General features: G+C 44.1%; 1 protein-coding gene across 1 annotated transcript in view; it reads right to left on the reverse strand.

Moving 5' to 3' along the window:
* ush2a (Usher syndrome 2A (autosomal recessive, mild)) overlaps positions 1-24,012 on the reverse strand; it is a 1,196,697-nt gene that overhangs the window by 1,071,601 nt on the left and 101,084 nt on the right. Inside the window, exon 3 of the mRNA XM_041207243.1 lies at positions 3,005-3,140. Within this exon, the coding sequence (XP_041063177.1) occupies positions 3,005-3,140 (136 nt within the window). The remainder of the gene's footprint in view (positions 1-3,004; positions 3,141-24,012) is intronic.

Raw genomic sequence — 24,012 nt, forward strand, 5'->3', positions numbered from 1 at the left:
CCTAAAAGAGCGCAGCGGCAGGCTAAACAAACTGGGAGTGTGACTTCCACCACTGAGTGAGACAAAGTCCTGCCCTCAAGGCTGCCGACCAATCTGATTGGCCGGCAGCACTAGCAGTTCCACCAGCACCAGAACTGAGTCATGGGCATTGCTGGGACTGCAAGGAGGCCCCAAGAAGAAGAAGAAAAGATGGATGCCGGAGCCAAGTAATCCTGGCCTTTTTGGGTGGGGAGGGATCAGGTGGCCTTGACAGGTGGACGAGGAGGGCAGGTTTTAGAGGCCAGGTCAGGAGACACAAAGGGAGGAGGTAACATCTTTGGAGGGTTGCCCCCAGGGCCCAGACGGTGCCACTCCAAATGCTGTGCCCTGCCTTCCTTCCCACCCTTCCAAAAGTATCTTCAATAGCAGGCTCCTCACTCCCATCTGCCCACTCATACTAACCATTTTATGGCATGGGCAGCATGAAATACAGGTCAATTGGTTTGGTAACAAGTTCAATTGGCCATTAATTATTTATTTAAAAATGGCCAATGGACTGCCAATTTTGGCACCTGCTCACCCACAGCATTATGAGAGCCCTGGCTAAGTAGGAAGGCAGTGGGACAGAAGGCGATGGGCTTGTATTTCCTGTGCCTCCAGGGCGGGGGCCATAAACTCCAACCCATATTGTCTCTCTTACCTGTCTCTAACGTTTTTTTTTGTTGATTCTATCTCCATCTTATTTCTTCTCCTTTGTCAGTCTTTGGCCTGGATATTCAGCACAATGGAGAGTCTCTCCACTGTGGTGAAAATGGCGGATGAGCCCTTCAATCACAAGCCCTGCCAGCGCCCACTGCGCCCCCCCCCCCCCCAACCCCCGAACACATCACTTCCCATTTTCATGGGGTCAGCAACCAGGGCACAGCACATTTCGTGCATGCATGGTTCACAGAGACAGCTGGCCATTTAAATCATCAGCTATTTCTACTCAAGTCGGATTTTGATAGCCTAGGAGTGTGAACCCCGCAGTGTGCAGTGTAGACCTGGTAAGAGCAAGTCAGAACTTTGTACATTCCTTTGGATAGCCTGGGTACCCCTTTGAAGCTGTGCAATTACCCATGTGGAAACAGCTTTAAATTTGTCTTCACTACCCAAGGATTGGCACAAACTCAAAACCAACTGTCTTGCCTGAAGCCAAAGGTGTAGCAGAGTTTTTTATTCTTTCACGAGATGTGGATTCGCTGGCTAGGCCAGCATTTTTCTTACCCATCCCTAACTGACCTTGACAAGGTGGTGGTGAGCCATCTTCTTGAACCGCGGCACTTCATGTGGATGTAGGCACACCCACAGTGTTGATAGGTAGGGAGTTTCAGGATTTTGACCCAGCAACATTAAAGGAATGGTGATATAATGCCAAGTCAGGATGTTGTGTGGCTTGGACAGGAACTTAAAGGTGGTGGTGTCCCCATGCATCTGCTGTCCTTGTCCTTCTAGGTGATAGAGGTCATGGGTTTGGAATGGGCTGGTGGATTCGCAGGGCAGTTTTTTTTCCCCCCTACTGACTCATGCATCCAGGTGCCTGGAAGAAGGGTACATTGCACTTTGTGCTTAGGGAGACAGAGGATGGGCATAGCACCCTTGCACATAGAGGTCATGGAAGCTAATGAATATGAGCATTCGGAGATCAGAGGGTGGTCAGAAAGTACAGGCTACTGAGGGAGATTTGCATCCTTTCCCAGCCAAGATACTTTTGTATCTACTTCAAGTGTTGTTGCACGTGTTTGTCCATGAGTGGCCAAGCTCTCATATTCAGAGCTCTCATGAGTCTCTGGGAGTTTCTTTTGAGGGCTACTGACCAGGGCAATGTAGACTGAGCGGAGCATGCACAGTACATGTTCAGTCATTTTATGTTGGCTTTGGGAGTATGGTCCTAAAACAGGCATTAGTACTAGGATTAGCATGTTCAAACAACTTAATGCCTGCTTCAGGCGAATGCAAAAATAGGTAGAGCAGTACTCAAAGGTCACATGGTTCCACTTAAATGCAGCTCTCATACTGTCCAAGCCTATAAAATATAAATGGTCAGATTTCCTGGGTAGGATGTTATACAACTGAGGCTTTGGGGAAACAAAAGTAAATGTTTTTTAACCTGGTATTTATTAGATTAAGGATATAAAATAATTACATTTAAACCATATAATATGGAGGGATGTCCCTACCTTCCCAGAAGACTTTTTGGAATCTATGCTTCCCAAATCAGCCAGTATCAAACTCACTATTCCAGTTAATTCTGTCTATTTTTAAAAATGTGAAATAATATCAAATGGGCCAAGCAAGTAACAAGAAGATCAGAGAACATGAATAATTAGGAAATGAAAGTCACAAAACCACCATTTTGCAATGTACTTGTAGCACTCACATCGTGAGCATTGGTCCAGTCTGACCACTAGTACTTTTAGTGCCTGTCAATTGTGGGCATTTTGTATTATCTTTGCATTAAAGCCACCAGTTAAAAGTGTAAGATTCCATGTAACAGTTTTATCGCAAAATTATAATTAACTCTGGTCGTGTTCACTAATTTGAAAATAGCTCTTCTTAAATAGTAACTGTACTCCACAATCAAATCAAAACCAGTTATCAGGATTAAAAAGCAAATCAATGTGCTTATGTTCACCTACTGCAGTTAAAACTGTTATAAGTGTTGGATATTTCAAAGGCCCAGTTCAACCAAAACTCTTTCACAACTTCTGTTAGGCATTAAACTGTATTCATAGTGCACAACGTACTGACTTAAAAACAGTTTAAACAACAGGAGTCTGGAAATAGAATAGAGTTGTTTTTATAGTACCTGCTAAGCTCCTTTTTGATTACTGTTAAGAAACTGTGACATTGTGAAACGGGGCATGGCTCAGACCACATATGTTTGTAAATCTACCACTGATAAATGTTAACATATTCAGCAGCTATAATGCCTAATGGAAATGTAAGGTTAATGTTCGGTTGTTAAAGCTTATTGCAGTCGCACCATTCAGACTTTGTCCAATCCGTATAACAGCATTGGTGGTTACATCTGAAATTTGTTCAGTGAGAAGCTGTGTATCGAAAGCAGTGTTGTCTTCCTCTAAGCCATTTATAAAGAAACTGACTCGAGTGTTCTGTGCCTGAAACAAAACAAATCAATAAAAGGGTTGATCAATCTTCCACCCATATTTAAAAGAAATATTATTTCTAATTGACCTTCATTTTTCAGTGCCTCTACCTGGCTTTGTTACTTATTAAGTACCTGTATCAATGAAATCCGGAAGCAGTGTTTTTACTTGACTAAAAACATTGATTGGTTGTAATGTATATATTGTAATAAATTAATGGAAGCTGTTGCCCCAACATACTTTTAGTACTGTACAAATAGAATTTTAAAAATACATGGACAGAAATTAATGCTCAATTTTTGCTAAAGGTTAAAGAATCACAATAAAGTGGAGGTATTTATTGTCTATCCATAAATTATGATTTGTAGTAATATATTTAGTGACAACTTCAAGCAACAATATTAGTTGTTACCGAATGTTAATGAAATTTCTGGAAATGTTTACATTTACATCCAGGAGGCTTTTCAGGCAACATGATAAAGACTTATGAAATATGAAATTGCATTGATAAATTGATACCATTATGAAGAAAAAACAGCAGGCATATGCATTTATAAAACAGTAAATGGTCTCAGAATTCCAAATGTATGGCACTTGTAGATTAACCTCACATGACAGCCTGAACAGTATCTTGACTGAATCCTCACACTAAACTGTGAAATTGGCAGGACAGAAAACAAGACTAAAATAAGGTGTAAAGAAGCTCCCAATATCCAGATGCAGTTGATTCAATGTGAAAAAATGTATTCTAGAGAAAGTAAGTGAACAAAACTGAAGGATGGCCACAGATAGGGAAATAATGGCCTGGACTTTGAGTTCAGCATCATTTCCAATCTGAAACGGACCACAGCTTCAGAACTTTGGGCATGTGCAGATTAGCAATGGAAAGCCTGATGTTGCGGCTTGTCATTTAATGCTCCAACACAGGCTGTGCTGTGACCATTGCCCTCCCTCTAGCACTAGCCCCCACCACCACCCCTTCTCCGTCATGCCACCAGCAACTGAGCCGGCAATCATGAAATCAGTGAAAATTTCAACTTTCATTTTCCCACATCCTGTTAGAAACCCCAGGAAAAGTTACACCTTGAACAATCAGGTGTAACTGGGTTTATAACAGTCATGTGATTAATAAAATTTGATAGACAACAGAACTTGCCCTAAAAAACAATTTTACGCTCGTGGAATGCTGTTAAAATAATAACTAGTAGATGTTTTAAGCCAATTTTTTAAATAATTTTTCAAAGAAATTCCAAAATATTTTAGTTTCTATCTTCACCCCATATCAATGTTCTAATCTTTGATTTGTTCCACATAAACATCTTTAAGTGATCTTATTTAACTGTTTTTTGTTTCCTGTTTGGGTGTCTGTTAAAATCCATAAAAAGATACGAACATACGAACAAGGAGCAGGAGTAGGTCACTCCTAGGTCAAGTCTGCTCTGCTATTCAATAAGATCATGGCTGATCTCATTGTAACCTCAATTCCATATTCCCACCCACCCCCGATAACCTTTCACCCCCTTTCTTATCAAGAATCTATCTACCTCTGCCTTAAAAATATTCAAAGACTCTGCTTCCAGCGTCTTTTGAGGAAGGAGTTCCAAAGACTCATAACCCTCAGAGAAAAATTTTCTCCTCATCTCTGTCCTAAATGGATGACCCCTTATTTTTAAACAGTGGCCCCTAGTATTAGATTCTCCCACAAGAGGACACATCCTCTCCACATCAACCCTGTCAAGGCTCCCCGGGATTTTGCATGTTTCAATTAAATTGTCTCTTACTCTTCTAAACTCCAGTGGCTACAAGCCTAGCCTGTCGAACCTTCCCTCAGAAGATAACCCACCCAATTCAGGTATTAGTTTAGTAAACCTCCTCTGAACCGCTTCCAATGTATTTACATCCTTCCTTAAATAAGGACACCAATACAATAAACAGTACTCCAGATGTGATCTCACCAATGCCTTGTATAACTGAAGCATAACCTCCCTACTTCTGTATTCAATTCCCCTTATAATAAATTATGACTTTCTATTAGCTTTTCTAATTACTTGCTGTACCTGCAAACTAGCCTTTTGCAATTCATGCACAGGATAACTAGACCCCTCTGCATCTCAGAGCTCTGCAATCTCTCACCATTTAGAGAATATGCTTCTTTTTCGTTTTTCCTGCCAAAATAGACATTTCATACTTTCCCACGTTATACTCTATTTGCCAGGTCCTTGTCCACTAACTTAACCTCTGTATTTCCCTTTGTAGCCTCCTTGTGTCCTCCTCACATTAATGTGATTGGCTGCTTGGACCTGATGACATCACTCCAGCCCCAGTGGAGAATGCTGCAATCAATTGCAATACCACTGCACGGTGCTAGTAGTGAAATTCTCAACACAGCGAATGCTAGGTCTCCCAGCAAGACTTACTTCAAGGATAGCCCTTGTTTCACCACTGATCGCAAACTCATGGCCAATATGAATGATGAATTCCTAATGTGTACAGTTTTTGCCTCCTAGCACAGTAAGTCCTTTGCCCCCTTTTCCACCCCAATTTAAACTAGGTTTTTGTCTTCCCTCCCTTAAATCCCTGCTCAGGAAGAGTTTGGACCTGTTACCTCATCTCACCCACCCTTCCTCTACCGTGAGCAACTTCCTGCAAACTAATGCTTTCCAGCCTCATGCGCTCCTCCACCATCCATCTGACCTAGAACCCCTCCCACCATTTAGGAGATAGCATGACTCCCAACCCCTGCAGAGTAATATGTTGTGGTTGTACTCAACCTCCTCCACACCACTGGCTGCATTCTGCTTCCAATTAGCCATCATTCCCTTTACCTCCAAGCCTCCATTGACAATAGTTCTCCCTCAGTTTGACAAGAGATGGGTAGCTGATTACCTAATCAAATTGCTTTAAGGCTGAAGCTGGTACCAACAGTACTTCAGGAAAATGTACAACAAAACTCTATGGCTGGGATTTTCCAGCCCTGTCATGGCGGGACCCACCGCAGGAGATTTGGCAGCCCAGCCAAAAGTCCATTGACTTTCAGGGGACCGGATGATCCCACCGGCGGGCAAGGCCAGAAAATCCCATCCTAAAGCTCATCAGTTCTCTCCCCTCCAGCCGCACATAGGGAGTTGCAATCAGGCTGATTTTCCAGAGCAGTGCCAGCCTGTAAGCCCATAGATGTTCTTCCCTTTCTATCAATGGAGTTCCATTCGCCTATTCCAGTTTAGTGGCTGAGCTTCTCCTTCTCCTTCTGACACAATCATCTCGTACGTAATGTGGCATCATGCCAACCAGTCCACAATTTTCTAATCACCTTGCAATGACCTCGATAAGGAACTTACTTGATGTCTTTTTAAACTATCTCCGTACACATCTCAGAGTCTACGATAATGTCCTGTCCCACTGGGAATCAGTGCATTCGGATCCTGAGACTGTATCCATTGACCTCAAATTAAAACCGTCCTTACTTCAATGACATCAACAGACAGCCAAACATCCTCCCACCCCCAACTCACCACCACGCCCTGCAGCAGACACCCCTGACATCATCATCTTCTTGGTTACTCCCTGTTTTCCTTCCCAACTTCCCGCTCCCCTTTCAACTTCTGTGCTTACATTCCACTCCCCTCTTCCACTCCCTTTTTTCCTTCCTTTCTTCCTCCACGCTCTCTGATAGGTGTTTTCAGAATTTTACCACATTCACAGAAAAGTTAGACTTTCCCTCAGGACTACGTGTTGCTTTTCAAACAATCACTTAAGTCTCTAGCGGAATGGTCCAAATGCAGGTCAATAATACGCAATCCTGATGCTGGTTTAGCATTTTGCATATACATTTTTTTTTCAGTTATAACTGATATAAGTTAAAACAGCCCCATGTAAGTATCATAGAATGGTTAAATCATAAAAATAAAAATACAAAAAAGACCATTCTGTCACCTGTGGCACAGCTGATGATGGCTGTTAAACTGGTGCTTTCTATTTTAAACTTATTACCATGCTCTTTTTGTGTAATATATTAATTATAGGCTATGTTTGCTGCCAACACTGAATGCAGTTCCAGTGTTTCCCCGCCATATTTACTGTTTTACAAACTCTCACCTTGAATCTATGAAAAAGGAAACTAACACAAACTTTCACTGCACCTGGTCATATCCCGGTTCTGAAGAGACAGGGGAATCCCTCTGTTTTATTGTAGAGTGTGGGAGAGGGGCCGTGTGTAGCGCAGGTCTGAATTGCGTAAAAAAACCTATTTCTACCTCAAATCCATTCCCAGTGCCAGCACAGCGAACAGCTCTTTCCTTTGAGGAATGGATGGCTCTGAGAAGTGCCTTTGGCGCTGTTTTCTTAGCCTTTGCTGCTTTCACTTTGGGCTTGGCTGTCGATTTACAAAAGGTTTTCTGGCAGGCTGAGCGCAGCAGAGTGACATCTGTGTGGGACCAGTGCACATACGCAGACAGCCATTTTGCGTTGGCTGGAGACACAATGTTAATTATAACAGAAAGCACAGAATAAACTTGTTGCTGAACATTCTGACAGCTATCACAATTTCATCTAAGAGGACGTACAGGCAATACCTTAAGAACTTAGGAAATATGAAATGGATTGAAAAGAGAGTGCTAAGTAAAAAGTAAAACTGGAGACTGATGAAGCATCAACATATCTCACTTAAAAGAGTAAAAAAAAATCAAAAAGGAAGTACTTTATGCAATCCATTTTCTATTAAGTAAAATATGGATTGATGAATTAGCCATTTTTTAAATGTTCAAAAATGTAACTTTTTTAAAAACCTGAATTTTACCCTTGTGGGCGGGCGCAATCAGCAGACCCGGGACCAGTCGGGAAACAGGCCCCCGACCACGATGGGCCCACGGCCACGATTTCATATTGGCTGGCCAATTAAGGCCCGCCTAACATGCAACGCATCTTCCTAATGGTCCGGAAGGGCCAGGCGGGGGCAGGGGCCTGTCGGGCACTGGGTCCAATGCGATCCAGCGTGCAGTCTAAAGATGGCAAAGGCAGTTCCTTGAAGGCTGCCAGGGAAGATTCATGTATTCTGCATTCTGGAGACTGAAGCTATGGCCTTATCAGTTGCTGGAGATGCCAGGCGGGAGGGCAAGTCAGATGGGCACTCGGTCCTCAATTTTTCGGACGAGTGCCTCGGAGGAGGTGACTGCCAGGAGGGACACCCTTATTCCCAGGCATGGAGGGAGGAGGCCACCACACCAGACAAAAAAAGCTTGGGAGGAGGTGGCAGCCACGAAGTTGTGCAGCGCACACAGATGCAGTGTCGCAAAAGGTTCAACAACCTGCTGCACTCGGGAAGGATGAGTACTGTGGATCAGTATGGAGAAGCGTTAAGAACTGGCCGTCCATCCGTGGAGCTCAAGAGTGTTACAGTCTTAGTGCCAACTGTCAATGACGCTGGAACTGGCCAAGGGGTGTGCCCTGGCTGTTTGGACTGAGTGCCTTGCGGCTCGAGGGCCATGACTCGGATATGCCCTACAAGGGGTTTCTCAGGTGGAGTAGGCCTGCAATGATGTCAGGTGGTTGCAGTGGCACTGCCGGTAGAGTGGACTAATCAATGCTCCTCTGTCCTTTCAGGCGAAGACAAGCCATAACATTGAGTAGTTACAGACAGACAGAGCCCCACCCCTGCCAAAACCTCCTAATAGTGACCAGAGTTGAGCAGATCGCCTTGGAGCTGGAGAGCCAACACGCACCTCATTCAGCCGGTCTCGGAGAGGCAGGGGTGTCACACGAAGGTAAGGGTGCAGTGCACAGACGTGAGAGTTTCGGATGTTGCAACTATTCTTGTGCAGTCTCTTCATTGATGGGCCCCTCAAAACTGGAGTCCCCGTGGATCACTGAAAGAAAATGGCACCATGATGCAGATCTCCGTTATCTCACCAGGGTGCCTGGCATGCCCAGTGACAGTATGATGACTTAAACTAATGACATGTCATTGTTCTCCCTTAGATTCGCCAGTAGCCACTCATCAGCAGGATCGCAAAGAGCCACCCCTGAAACCAGAGGACTGCCAGGCTTCAGCTGCACCTGCATCACACATGCTCTCTGAACCAGGCACCAGCGCAGATACCAGAACCTCAGTATTAGACCTTCGGCTAGAATGTCGGTGCACAGCGGTGAGGCATTTCACAGTCCCTTGAGGTGCAGGCAGAGGCAGAGAGTGCCCAAGGCGCTGGCAGTTGGAAGATTGCTGGAGACCAGGAAGATGCTGAATTAAAGGCAGATGATGAGCCTCTGGAGTCGTCCATTAGGCGGCAGGTGCTGGATGTCCAGCAGGATGTGCGGGAGGATCTGGCGGAGATCCATAAGGGTATGCGTGCCATGGTCTCTGCTGTGAAGGAGTCCATGTGGAGCATAAGCACTGCGTTGACCCTCATGGCCGAACACACCTGCCTCCTCCATTGAGATAGTGGTGACTTTCATGGAGAGGCAGCTCCAGGGACAGAATCAGGGGTTCCTGGGGTTGTGCTCGGACCTGCAAGCCCTCACACGGGCAAAGGCCTCAGGCAGTCAGTATCCATGTGGAAGATGGATGGGGCAACCGGTATCCCAGCCAGGTGCCCGTCCATCAATGGCGAACAGGGAGATCCAGAGCAACCTCACGTTGGTGCATGAGCTGCTTGTCATCTCTGTGGGTTCTTCCCAGGAACTCTGGATGACGGCAGCAGCTCCTCTGCCCCTCTGCCAGTGACCGTCGCATCTGATAAGGTTGCGATGACTGGGGAGATGCCAGCCATGGCATTGGCCGCTCCTTCCCAGGCAGGGCCAGCACAGGCTTCACTGACTGGCCAGAGGACAACCACCAAAGTCATCAAGGCCAACAGGACAGCACATTCAGCAGGCTGCCTCCAATGTCACTGCCAGTGAGGGGGTGGGGCACCAAGATGCAGAACTCATAAACGTAAGTTTAAAGCACCACGAGCACAAGAGGGGCTGGTCACAGGTGATCTTCTGTTCTGCAATGTTTCATTTATATGTTTACTGGTGTGGAAATGAACGCCACAGATGGTAATGTTAATATGTTTTGATTGTGAAAATTACATAAATTTTGCTTTTGTTGTAATGGCCTGAGCTTCAGCTTTGTACTGGTGCAAGGTACATCAGTATGTGATGCTGGGCGTGAGTGGCTTTAAACTTTATTACACAAGCACTGAGTGGACCTTGGGTTCAAATGAAAGGTTCATTTCAGGCGTCCTGGATGGTGGTGGCCGCCCTGGCATGGGGTAGAAGCAGATCTTTGGCAGCCTAGCCGAAGGAGCATTGGATCAAGGCGTCCCTGGTGTCTCTGCCCTCATGAAGGATACAGAGATCTGCCTCCATGCTCTCAACGTTCTCCTCGCTGTGCTCCTCTTCTGACTCACTGCTGGATTCTTCCTCTGTGGTCTGTGAAATTGCCTCAAGATCCTCTTTCTCCAGTGGGACTACCCTTGTCAGGGCCAGGCTGTGAAGAGCACAGCATGCAACCATCTTCAGTGACGCCCACTCTGTGGGGTATTGTAGTGCTCCTCCTGAATGATCCAGGCATCGGAGGCACAGCTTCAGAAGACCTACGGTCCTCTCTATCACCGCCCTTGTAGAGGCATGACTCCAATATAACGCTGCTCTGCCTCTGTCCTTGGGTGGTGGAGAGGCGTCATAAGCCACCTTTTCAATGGATAGCCCTTGTCACCCAGTAGCCATCCATCCAGTCGGGCTGGAGCACTGTATAGCCTTGGCATCTGAGAGTGTCTGAGGATACAAGTGCCATGGGAGCTGCCAAGGTACCTTGCACAGGCTTGCAGAATCTGCATCCTGTGGTCACAACATATCTGGACGTTCATCGAGTGGAATCCCTTCCTGTAATGAAGGCACCCAGCAGACCCGCTGCCACTCTGATGGCCACATGTTTGTGCAGCCGATTGCACCCTGGATGCAGGGGAACCCAGCAATTGCTGCAAACCCTCTGGCTTACTCAGCCTGGCTGGCCTTGTCAGTACAGAAATGAATAAATGTAATTTCCCACCTAAACAGCTTGATGCAACTGTGGACAGCTGATTGGGACACTCCACAAAGATCCCCCACTGACTCCTGGAAAGAGCCAAAGACAAACAAGTTGAGGGCCACTGTGATCTTCAGAGCCACTGGTATGAGGCTTCCACCCATATAGGTGGGGTGATCTCGGGCCTAATCATCTCACAAATGGAGGTCACAGTCTCCCTGGAGGAGGTGGAGCCTCCTTTGGCATTGCACCTCAGACATACTGATGTAGCTGCATCACTGACTGTAAATCCTGGCAGCAGTATAGTGGTGTCTACTGCAGCCCCTTCCGCCATGGACTATCTGCTGGCCCTGCACTCTTTGAATCTGCAACTCTCCTCCCACAAGTTACTCCCCTGGAAGCTGCTTTGGGATATCTGGTCTTCTCTCCCTTCTGCCCCTCTGTTCCTCCTCCTCAGAGGTGCCTCCAGCGGAGAGCACGATCCCCATTACCAGGATTACAGAAGGCTGTCTGACACCTGGAAGGGTCCACATGGTCAAAATCCTCCGGAGGTCTCGGAGACACCAATGAGTCCTGAAATGAAGCCTGGAAATGCTCAGAATGAAGCTCAGAACTGAGATGAAACTGTCAAGTTCAAATAAGCAAACAATAGCAAACTTTCTCAAACTGCTCTCTATTCACAATGGCAATGCTGGTGACCCTTTTCATCCTGCCCTTGGATGAGGTTTTGAAAAACATGGGCTGACCCCCTGCCCGTTTCGCCTGTGCGACAAGCGCAAAATTGCACGGGCAACATAAAATCTTGATCAATTGAGATTTTAATGGCCTTAGATGGCCTTTTAATTAATAGTGGGTAGGGCTCCGATACCCATGTGCGCCGGCCAACCTGAAGATTGCGTGCATGCGGGATGACGTTGGGACCCTCGCCCGACATCTTCTTGCACAATTTTATGCCTATTCGGGGTGGATGCGTGCCCGCGAGATGTAAAATTCTGCCCCTAGTTTCCAGGCAAAAATGGTGGCATCACCGCTTCTCTACATTGTTGAACAGTATGAGGCAGTTTCATGGAGTATCAACAAGGTTCTGGCTTCATTGTGCTTCCTAAGAGCCAATCCAGAGGACCCAAGCCTCATGAATTATTGTCTACATAATGTTAGATGTGCTTTTGGCTCAGATATCATTGGTGTACAATACATTTCAGAACTAGTTTTGATTTTTCTTTGTTGTGCTGAATCATTATACATAATGCATTTCGATTTTTGTTACTTTTTTGAATGCATAAGTTATATGTGGTCACTATCTTAAAAAAAGCCTAAATAACGCCCTTGATATCAAGGTATTATTCAAACAAGTGCAGCATCCAGGAACTCCGATAAAACTTTAAGGCATTGACATGGTGGGGGAATGGATCGCTCCAATGGCTGGTGTCATATGTGACATAAAGGAAGATACTTGAGGTTGTTGTAGGCCAATCATCTCAGCCCCAGGACATTGCTGAGGGAGTTAGCCAAGACAATGTCATAGGCTCAACGTTCTTCAGTTGCTTCATCAATGGTCTTCCCTCCATCACAAGTTAAGAACTGGAGATATTTGCCCATGTTTGTAGAGTGATTCGAGTGTTCAATTCTATTCACAATTCTTCAGATAATGCAGCAGTTCACACCCATATTCAGCAAGATCTGTACAACATCCAGGTTTGCGATGATACACAGCAAATAACATACACACCACACAAGTTCCAGGAAATGACTATACCAAGAAAAAAGTCTAACGTCTCTTTGGTATTCAATGGCATTACATCACCAAATCTCTCACCATTAGAGGGTCACCATTGACCGGAAAATCAACCGAGCCTACCAAGTAAATGACATGGCTACTAGAGAAAATCAAAGGATGGATAACCTGCACCACATAGCTCACCTTCTTCTGTTATCGTAGGTTTGGCTCAGGATTCATGAGCTTCTTATTCTAGAAGATATCTCATTGGAGGCAATGGTCTTTATTCAAAAAACATTTAATTACAAGCTAGCTATTTACAAAGGTTAAATAAGACTACCATATAGCTAAAGCTGCCCTCTGAGATGCTACTCTGACACCTTCTCTCAGTGAATAACATCACTGTAACATAGCCTCTTTTGCACATGCTTAATATGCTCTTATTAGAGTTAACCCTTTACTCTACATCTCACCCAGAGCCTTTATTCTCATACTATTTCACACATATGCCCCTAAACCTCTCCCCAAAGTCTTTTCTCTTAAAGGGAAAGTCTCTGGTTTCAGCAGTCAGTCGAGTTTCTTCTGGTAGATGGGAATCCCTCTAGTCTGAGTTCAGTTCGAGAGTTCCATCACTCCTGGTTTCCTTTGTTTGTGGTGTAGTGGATGTGACACTCTCTTCTGGTTCAGCAAACTCTGTCCATGCTTTTGATGGTTTTCTGTCCATTAAGACAAGGGCAGGTCTGTTCCGCTGAATGATGCCTGACTGTGTCCTGACCAGGTACAATCTCAGTTGTAATAGCTTTTCAATGACTGTACCTGCATGATCTGGTCTCTGATCCATACCTTCTCTCCTCTTTCCAGAATCGGAAGGTCATGAGCCCTATGCCACTGGTTGAATATTCAAGCCTGACTCACTCAGTAGGCTTCTTCCTTCTTCCTAATTTGATCATGGTCTTCCCCATAACATTCAGTAGCAGGATGTGGGGCAGGAAGGGAAGTTGAGTCTTAAGCCTGTGCCCCATCAGGGGGTTTGCATGGGGCAAACCCATTATGTAATCATGTCGAATGATAGCTAAGCAGCCCAAGCTCAAAGTCATCATTCTCCTTCAAGAAGTCTTTGAGGTACTCTTCACTCTGCTTCTTCGTTAGCCTGGGGATATTTTGGGGAACTTGTGGCATGCACAAATCCATACGACTTTGCAAAGGATTGAAAGCACTCATTGATGAACTATGGTCGATTATCAGAGATGACAATGTTCGGAATGCCATGTGTAGAGAACATTTTCTTCAAGGAGAGAATAATGGCTCCAGAGGTAGGGCCCTGAAGCTTTTGCACCTCTATCCAGCAGAAGTAACAGTTGACCAGTAGAAGATTTCCTCTTTGTAGTCGAAATAAATCCATGCCAAGGTGTTCCCAAGACCTTGATAGGAAGGAGGGCAGGAGTGGCTCTTTCTGTTCCTGCCTGCGGATAGCACAGTTGACATGGCTGGAGAGCATCTGTTCAATTGATTGTGAAATCCATGGCCACCATACAGACTGCTGTATACTGGTTTGACAGTTGATTATGGATCTTCTGAAGGACCTCCAAAAGGAGCCACCACTTTTGTATTATACCACAAGAGGTCATCTACTACACTGAAATGGTGCCGCTGTTTGAAATATTGTCTCAGGACAGGGTTTCTTGGGGTGTACTATGGTCTTCCATTCAGGCAGTATGTACAAATCTGGGTGCACTCGTCATCTTATTTGGGCAGTACAAGATCACACAATTTCTAGTTTGTTGCCACAAGTATCTGGTGTTCACCGCTGTAAAGGCTGCCACTTCTGCTATGAAGGTTTTGTCTTCCTGTACTGAGTAAGTGGCAGGTATCCTGTACAGAGTATTGGCCGTGGTCTATTAAACCTGTACGTACTCCGTAATAGCATCTTAGTACAGAAGCCTAAGCCAGAATTGCTGAATCTTGGGTGGCACCTTTGCAATTTCCTTTGTGTTTAGCAACTTATGATCAATCTCAAACTTAAATTGGAGGCCCAGTACATAATCAAAGAATTTCATATAAGCCCAATCGCTGCAAGGGCTTCCTTTTCGATAACAGCCTACCGCTGTTCTGTGACTGTTAACAATCTGGACGTGTAGTAAACAGGTCTTCTTTTGCCATCATTTTGGACCTGGAATAGCATTGCTTCCAGTCCTGTTGCAGATGCATTAGCTGCCACAATCATGGGAAGTTCTGGGTCGTAGTGGGCTAGGACCACTGAGGATGTTAGCATCATTTTAATTTGTCTGAAAGTCCACTTTGATGCTCTGTCCAGCACCATGCTTTGTCCTGTCGTAAAATATGTCTGAGGGATTCATTTATCTGGGCTAAGTGAGGCAGAAATTGGTTGACCATGCTCACAAGCCTTTGGAGCTCTGTCATATTTCTAGGTGGCGGAAATTCCGTTTATGCCTTTGATTTTTGAGGGTCTGTGATAATCCCAGTTACTTGAATAATATGCCCTAGGAACTTTACCATGGGCTTTTACCATCACATTTGTCATTGAGTATCAAACCAGTCTCTTGCAGCGTGAATAAGACTTTCCTGACTCATGTGTCATGTTCTCGCTTCATTGACCCATGGATCAAGATGTCATCCATGTAGCAGATAATGCCACCAATGCCCTGCAGTATAATGGACATTGCCCTTTGGAATATTTCAGGGGCTGACGTGATGCCAAGTGGCAGACAGTTAAAACAATACCTTCCGAAGTGTGTATTAAAAGTAGTTATGACTCTTGGTCCAATGGGGCTGCCAAAACCCACTGCTGGCATCAAATTTGGTGAAGATGGTGCTCTTGGCAAGTTTGGCCAAGTTCTCACCACCGATGCCATTGGATGTATTTCTCTTTCAGCTGCTCTGTTGAGGTGCGTTAGATCAACGTAGACACACATGGAGCCATTAGGCTTCAGGACTGGCACCTATACCACAGTAACAGGTGGTAGATGAAATGACCCCTTGTTGCAGCATCGCCTCAATCTCACTCCTGACCTTTTTTAGAAGTGGGTGTGGGACCTTCCTTGGTGTAAATAGACAAAACGGGATTCGCATCTGTTTTGAGTGTAATGTGACATATGGTCTTCAGCTTACCCAAGTCTGTAAAGAATGTGAGGAATTCCTGCCTAAATTTATTTTCTTGTGTCTTTGCATTGATATCTCCAACTTTTAGAAGCAGGTTTAGAGCTTTGCAGGCTTTTTCTGCCATACAGAGAATATGCTTGATTCTTGATGATGTACAGTATTTCAGGAATTTCTCTGTCCTTAGATTTTAGTGTCCGCCCTAGCTGGCCTTAAGAGTTTAACTTGCAACCCCCCAGACTCACCTCAGATAACACTGAGACACCAGTTCCTGCATCTAGTCGAATTGGGCCAGATGCCCATTCACCTCAATGTCAGCACTCCAAAACAGTCTTTGATCTTCTTGATTTCTCCCAGGAAGGTGCTTTTGCTGTTTGTCAAGGCCTGGAATTTCCTGGAGCAGGTGGAGTCGAACTTCTTGAATGGGGGTTCTTTTAACAGAGTTCTCCTTCTGCTTTGTAAACACAAATTTCCTGGGATGACTGACCACATTAAAATGGTCAAACTGGCCACACCCCCGGCAGTGTGCAACCTGGGTGGGGCATTTCTCCCACCTGTGGATCTTCTTCCCGCCACAGTGAGGACATTAAAAAATGGCATTTGGCATTGTTTGTTTTTGTTGCTGCCTTGCTATGCTTTTGGCTTTACAACCCACAAATTGAACAACTTCATCTGGCTGTTCTTAGGAAATTTCCCTCACATCTCGAATGAAAGCCTTATTCTGCCTCTGCTCTTTGGCCTGTCCAGCCAGGGGTATAGCTTTGCTTAAATTTAAATCTTCCTGAGATTGTAAGGAGTCAGAGATATTCTCATCTAAAATGCCAATAATTATTCGATATCTGATCAGGTCATCTTTTCATGATCTATACTCACAATTTGCAGCTAGGCAGTACAAATCGCTGATGAATAGGTTCATTCTGAGCACTCTGTTTTTAACAGCGCTGGTTAGACTTTTCCCTCCCATTAACAATATATCTATGAAGACTGAAATATGAGTGAAAAGCTCTGATGGCATCCTCATAGGAGGCTGTCTCTTCGTTCATCCCCTGTCTGACGAGTTCCCAACAGCGTATAACATGGTGCTAACTTGATCTTTGTTCTCTTTAGTTGCGAGACCTGAGGCACTGCAGTATAGGGTAAAATGTCTTTGCCAATTTTGCCATTGTTCAGTCTGTCTGGTGCCCTCAATATTTTGAAAAGATTCTGATAGGGGCAAAGTAGTGGCCATTGTTCACCCGGATCTGAAGTTGTCTTTTCCTGCACTGTTTGTCCTGCCAGTCACTGTGCCGCCATCATTATTTGGTGGTCTCCAGTGCTGGGTTGGCCTCAAATCCCTTCACCTGCTGAAGTGCACTGTTGCTGGGCTTAACTTGAGGCTTTTCCCACAATTTTCTACTGTTCTGCTGTGGGTGTAGTCCCCGCTGCCACCATCTGTTATCATGGATTTGTCTTGGGATTCATCTCGATGGAGACTATTGTTTTTGTTCAAACAATATTTATTTACATGCTAACTATTTACAAAGTTTAAATAGGACTAACATATGGCTAGAGCTGTCCTCTGAGATGCTACGCAGGCATCCTCTCTCATTGAGTGACAGCCTATGACATAGCTTCATTTGCATATGCTCAGTACGCTCTTAGTAGAGTTAACACTTTACTCTACACTTCTGACCCTCAAAAGACTTTCCACCACTTGCAAGCTACAGGAATGTAACAGAATATTGTCTTCTTGCCTGCACAGGTAAAACCATAACAACAGTGAAGAATATCAGTCCCATCTAGGACACAGCAGTCTGCTTTATCGGAACCCTATCCACCATTTTCAAATTCCACTCCGTCCACCACTGGCATTTTGTGGCTACAGTGTACACTATCCACAGGATGCATTGCACTAAGTCGCCAAGGCTTCTTCAGTAGCACCTACCAAACTTGTGGCCTCCACCACATTGAAGGGCAGCAGGTGTACAAGAACATCATCACCTCAAGCTTCCCTACAAGTCACAGCACCATCCCAATTTGGATATACATCACTATTCTTCCATCTTCACTGGGTCAAGATGCTGGAAATATATTCTGAACATCATTTGGGAGTACATTCATGACATGAACCACAGTGTTCAATATGCAAGTTCACCACCATCTGCTCAAGGCAGTAATTGCTGGCTTTGCCAGCTATGCCCATATCTCAAAAAATATTTTTAAAAATTCAAAAAAAATTTTTCTCATGAAAATATATAGACTTATAAGATTCATTTGGATTTATAAAACAAGTCACTTATGAAATGCAATAATATTTGTGCTGAAAATGTAATAATACTTTCAGATAGTCAGTTATTAAGCTTCTTTTAAAAAAAGATACCACCTTCCCCCTCCTTCAGATTGTACTGCACATTCACAGCAACATATTAGCAAAAGCAGGCTGGATTTTTTTTTGCTCTGTCAAGGAGCAGAAATATAGATGAGCAAATAAATGCAAATGAATTCTGAAGCACATCATCCCATTTAGCCTCTATTCATTTCTTTGAATAGACATGGTAGACATGTAGACTTTTACTCTATTGGAGGGTTTAAGAAGTGTTTTATGTGCTGCAGGCTGCATACAAAAACTGCTTCCTTTCTTCAAAATCTAGTACTGATTAACTTCTCAAGTAATTGTTGTCTGGCACACATGCACAACTGAAAGGATGGCAGAGGAGACGAGATTTAGTTTTCCTTGATATCCACTCTAATCAAATCAAGCAGGGCCACAAAATTGCATCTTTATGGATGAAAGCCCAATGAATGACAAGCAAAACAGGAAAATATGAAGGCAGTTCTAATTTGGGTTCAAATGAAAGATGTGCTTTTCACAATCAATAGAAGAAGCACAAGCCTACCTTGTTAACATAATTGTAAATATATTGTAAATATTTTCCAAGCCACTGCTTGTGTACTAGTCCATTTTAGCAGAAAACCTTGCTTTCATACAGACTGGAATGGGGCATCAACAAAAGGCAGAGCACTCTGATTGTTGGGTCTTGTGACAGGCTGCATAACTAATGTGGAATATTCTTAATAAAGTATATAAAAAAAATTAACACAAACCTTTAAAAAGTGACTGCAGAAAATTGAGTCTTACAGAGTAATATAATCTGAATGATACTGTGCTCTGAAGTAAAAAAGCACTGGATAGTGTTTTTTAGGCTTACTAAAGTTTCAGAACACTATCTTAAAACTCCATTGACAGATGCTATCTTTTTTATTGGACAGCTCTTTTTCGCGTTGTCTTCACAGACCCTACAGCATATGTCTTCAAAGCTTTGAGTGACATGTATGTTTTAACAGGTTTCAGAGGTGCAACCTTTAAGAAATATTTTGTTCTGCCCACTGTTAATGATTTAAGGCAGCGGTAATTCAGTACATGGCCCTGGCCCCTTGTACTTGTCTTTCCTGTGGCTCACTCATTGACCATCCTGCGCACCTCTTCTCCCCCCGCTCGCTGACCCTCCCACTTGCCATTTGCCTCCCACTCTCTGGGCAGAATTTTGCCGTCGGCGAGTGGGGGGGGGGGGCAGGGCCCGCTCGCCGGCGCATAAAATGACACGGGATGATGTCGGGCGGAACCCCCGACATCATCCCGCCCCAATTAAATTTTCAGGAAGGTGGGGGCGCAGCAAAATCAGCTGCAGGACCACCGACCTGTCGATGGCCACTTGAGGCCATTGACAGGGTCAATTAAGCAATTGAAGGACCTGCCCATCCAACCTTAAGGTTGGCGGGTTGGACAGGAGCCCCAGCGGCAACTAGAAAAAACATGAAACCTCATCCAGCGGCGGGATGAGGTTTCATGAAGGGTTTTAAAAATTGTAATAAAGTTGTTATGTAAATTATGAACATGTCCCAACTCATGTGACATTTAAGGGAATTTCTTTTTCTATTTTTAATATTTTTAAAAGTCGAGGCGATCTCCCTCAGGCTGCACTTAGCCTCAGGGAGAGCAGTGCGCTTTCTCGTACGCATGCGCGAAAGAGCACACTCTCGATTTCAGGGATTTCCCCTGCCCACCCAGGGAGCGCATAGCGTTTCCCGGCGGGCATCATGCTGGGTGGGCCTTAATTGGCCTGCCCACATAAAATGGTGGCGTGGCCCCGATTGCTGGCGGCGATCAGCTCCATGCCCGCCTGTGATTGGGTCAGGCCCACCAGCCCGGCACATGGAAAATTCGGCCCTCTGAATCTTCCACTCACTACATCTCTTGTGCTCGCCACTTCCATCCCTGATTCTCCCACTCACTGCTTCCCTCTTGCTCACTGCCTCCCTCTCACTCGCCACTTATCTCCCCAACCCTTCCACTCACTGCTTCTTCCCCCTCACTACTTCCCTCCCCAACCCTCTCGATCTCCATTTCCCTCCCACTCACTGCCTCTTCCCTCGTGGACCCTGCCATTCGCAGCTCCTCTCACTCCATTGCTTCTCCCCTCTTGCCAGCCCTCTCCAGAGCCCTCGCAAGCGGGATGCCAAGCAAGATGGTCGGGTAGTTGGGAGGGTCAGGAGAGGAAGCAGCGAAGGGGAGGGTCGGGAACTTGGGAGGATCAAGGATGGAAGTGGCAAGCAGGAGAGTCATTAAGCAGGAGGGTCAGGGAGGGCAGCAGTGAGTCAAGAGAAGTGGTGAGTCAGGAGAGGTGGCAAGCTAGTAGGGGAAAATGGCAAGTGGGAGTTAAGCTGAAAGAATTAGTAAGTTATTAAGAGCTAGTAAGTTAAGAGTTTGTAAGTTATTTAGAATTAGTAAGAGGATTTTTGAGCCAGTTAGGTTCATGGCAGGCAATAGGGGTTTTTAATGTAAAAATATGTCAGGAATGTAACATGTCTATATTTTTTGGGAAAATGATTTTCATTTAGCAAGTTATCATTCAGCAGGGTGCTATTTAGGAACACATTAGGAGTGGTAAATGAAGGATGGCTGTATGAAATAGAGAAGTTATGCTCAATGTATATCAAAACTTAGTTAGATCACGCGTGGTGTACTGTGTAAAATTACTAATGTGTTTATTGCTGAAAAGAGAGACATATCGCTGAAGCTTTGGGATTCCTATAGCTCCGTGCGCATGCTTACATTATAAGATTGACCTTAAATAGGGCTCTAGCTATTTGCTCACCTTGTGAGCTCAATGCAAAAACAGGCCACATCAAAGCTATCCTGCAGGACAATGGCTATCCTGATCGGATCATTGTTCATTGTATAATAAAGGCCAAATATATGAAGTTGTACATCAAATGGCCAAAGACCACCGCTTTTGGACCTGAAAAATGCCAGGTCTACCACAAATTACCATGGAAAGGCAAAATATCTCAAAAATCTGAACAGCAGGTTAAGCAAGCCATTTGACGCTGCTACTATGCAGTGGCAATGCGAGTAATATTTCCCATTAATAAGTTGCTACTGTAAGTCCAGAAAGACATTCTGCTTACCACACAATTCAGCAACATTGTGTATGAATTTCAGTGTGGGTAAGATGCCAGGAATGTAGGCTGTATGTCCCAATGATTGGCTGATTGAATCAAATAACATATTCCTCTGGCTTTTTGTAATTGGCAGAGTACAGACTGTACTCAACCAGCCTGCGCTTGCAAAGCCCAAATCGAAACACCTACTGTTAGATGTGATTCCACGATTTGAACAGGACTTGCTGAACAATCCTGAGTGCACTATAGCTACCAATTTAAGATAATCAGTCAAGCTCGTAGCATGGCTCATTTACGCTCATTAGAAACAACATACATTCATATGCAGTGACCCATCCTGTGCAAACAAAAGGAATATTTTCAAGCCTTGTGCCTTTTTTGAATTATCCGGAATCATGAGAAACCTATAGCTCATGTTGCCTTCTCCATGGCAACACCTCAGCCAATCAGAGTCGACTTGCTGACCAATCAGCATTCTCTTCTCCTATCATATACATTGTCATTTTAAATTTGCATCAGTCTTGATGAGTGCAAGATGAAAGGTTTTGGCAACATCTCTCTATCTTCAGCAATATTCAAGTCCTGTCCTACCAAGAGACTATTTAATGTGTTTATCTTTTATAATCATTTTGTGTTTTACGTACCTTTTTGAAGAAATAAATAACTATGAGTTAAAAGTATTTTTAAAATTCCACTTGGCACAAAATTAAAATTCTCCAATAGCCCTCACTATTCTTCTTGTGAATACCAGCAACAGAGAAAAAGAGCAATGGACAGGGCTGAAGCAATGGCATGCGCAAAATAATACTAAATGCATAGATTCAACATACAAAGTTTAGCTGAAGATGTAAAAAACTGATTTATACATGTCTCATTATGCTGCCAGAGAAGGGTCAGCCCAAGCCTCTGCCTGGAATGCTATTTAGAAACTCAAGATTATCAGATGTCAGGTGGTCATCACAGTAACGTATTCTGGTATACTCACCAAGACAAAGAAGATGTTCAAATATTAATTTTAAATTAAACAAACTGTTTTAAAATTACGAAAGTAACATTGAGAATATGTGGACAAATGCAAATGAAAGTAATTACATTTTTGATGAAATATATTAAGGTCTGAATAAAATATACACACTATGCATAGGATTCCTTATCAAAAAATTATTATGCATTTAATGTGTTATCAGTTATACGGGAAACAATGAAAAATGAAAGTCAATTGGTATAAAGTTTGTCTTTGGCATTCCAGAGTAACCAAAAGATGTTTACCATCTCTACTGTCTTAACATAGCCAACAGCTGATGAACAGCCAATTTCCCTTTATCACATTATTGCAGCCATGAAGAAACACATTTGTTCTACTCAGCCTACTAAAGATACCAGTACCAATCTAACGTATACATGTTTTATATCAGTGGAATCCTCGGAGTGTGAGGAATTCAACAATATATAATAAGTAGCATGACAGTTTATTTACTGGGAGAAAATTGTCTCCAACGAAGAGGAGAAACTCAAAATGTATTTTCAAAGCCAAATATCACTATTTTAATAAGGCAATATTTCTTGATAAACTATTTTCCCTAAAAATGTGACATAGCATTTAAATTTTCATGAACTGAGGACTTTAGATAAATATTGCACATATATTTGTAGCTTGGCTTAATCAGCCGAAATATATCTTTTAAATAACTAAGGTCATTGTAAGAATATATTTCCATTGGTTGTGTTCCAGTAAAAATAAATTTTCTACCTTACATTCTATACAGATCATTACCATAACGGCCCGTAGCTTCCATGCTCTCTAGTGTCGGATTTGGGGACACCTGAAAGATGCGCTGGGGAAGCTCTCTGGCAAGTTCCCAGGTAAGAGTTTGCATGGCAATTACCCTGAAGTGCACACTTCCTCTGGACAATTGCGTTGTGCTGGGGACCATTCAAAAATGTGATTTAAATCGCAAACTTCAGATGGTTCTGCCGGGGTTATACCAATAGTTACCCAGAAAAAGCTAGAAGAATTAAACCTCTTCTAACTTCTGAGTAACTATTGTAAAGACCCAGACCGACCTGATGGGACTCCCCCACAGCCCCAACGCCACTCCCCCGCCCAAACGGGACATCTCCGCACCCTGAACCCCCACGCCCCCAAAGGGCTCCCCCACACCCTGACACCTCCCCCCTCCCTTCCCAAGGGACGGGCGGAGAAGAGGGCCCTGCCTGACCAAACCAGCCTGGACGGAGGTCACAGAGAAGTTCAGCAGACATGGGGTCATGTCTTGAACTTGGATCCAGTGTCAAAAGCACATCACTGACCTAATTTAGGAAAAGCAGGGGCATATTGGTCATGTCACTGGACTAGTAGTCCAGAGATTCAGGCCAATGCTTTAGGGACATGGGTTCAAACCCCACCGCAGCAGCTGGTGAGATTTAAATTAATTTAATAAATCTGGAATTAAAAGCTAGTCTCTGAAATGGTGACCATGAAACCATCGTTGATTATCCTAAAAGCCCATCTGGTTCATTAATGTCCTTTCAGGAAGGAAAGCTGCCAATCTTATCTGGTCTGGCTTACTTGTGAATTCAGACCAACAGCAATGTGGTTGACTCCT

This window comes from Carcharodon carcharias, chromosome 2 (genome assembly GCF_017639515.1).
Source record: "Carcharodon carcharias isolate sCarCar2 chromosome 2, sCarCar2.pri, whole genome shotgun sequence".
NCBI lineage: Eukaryota > Metazoa > Chordata > Chondrichthyes > Lamniformes > Lamnidae > Carcharodon > Carcharodon carcharias.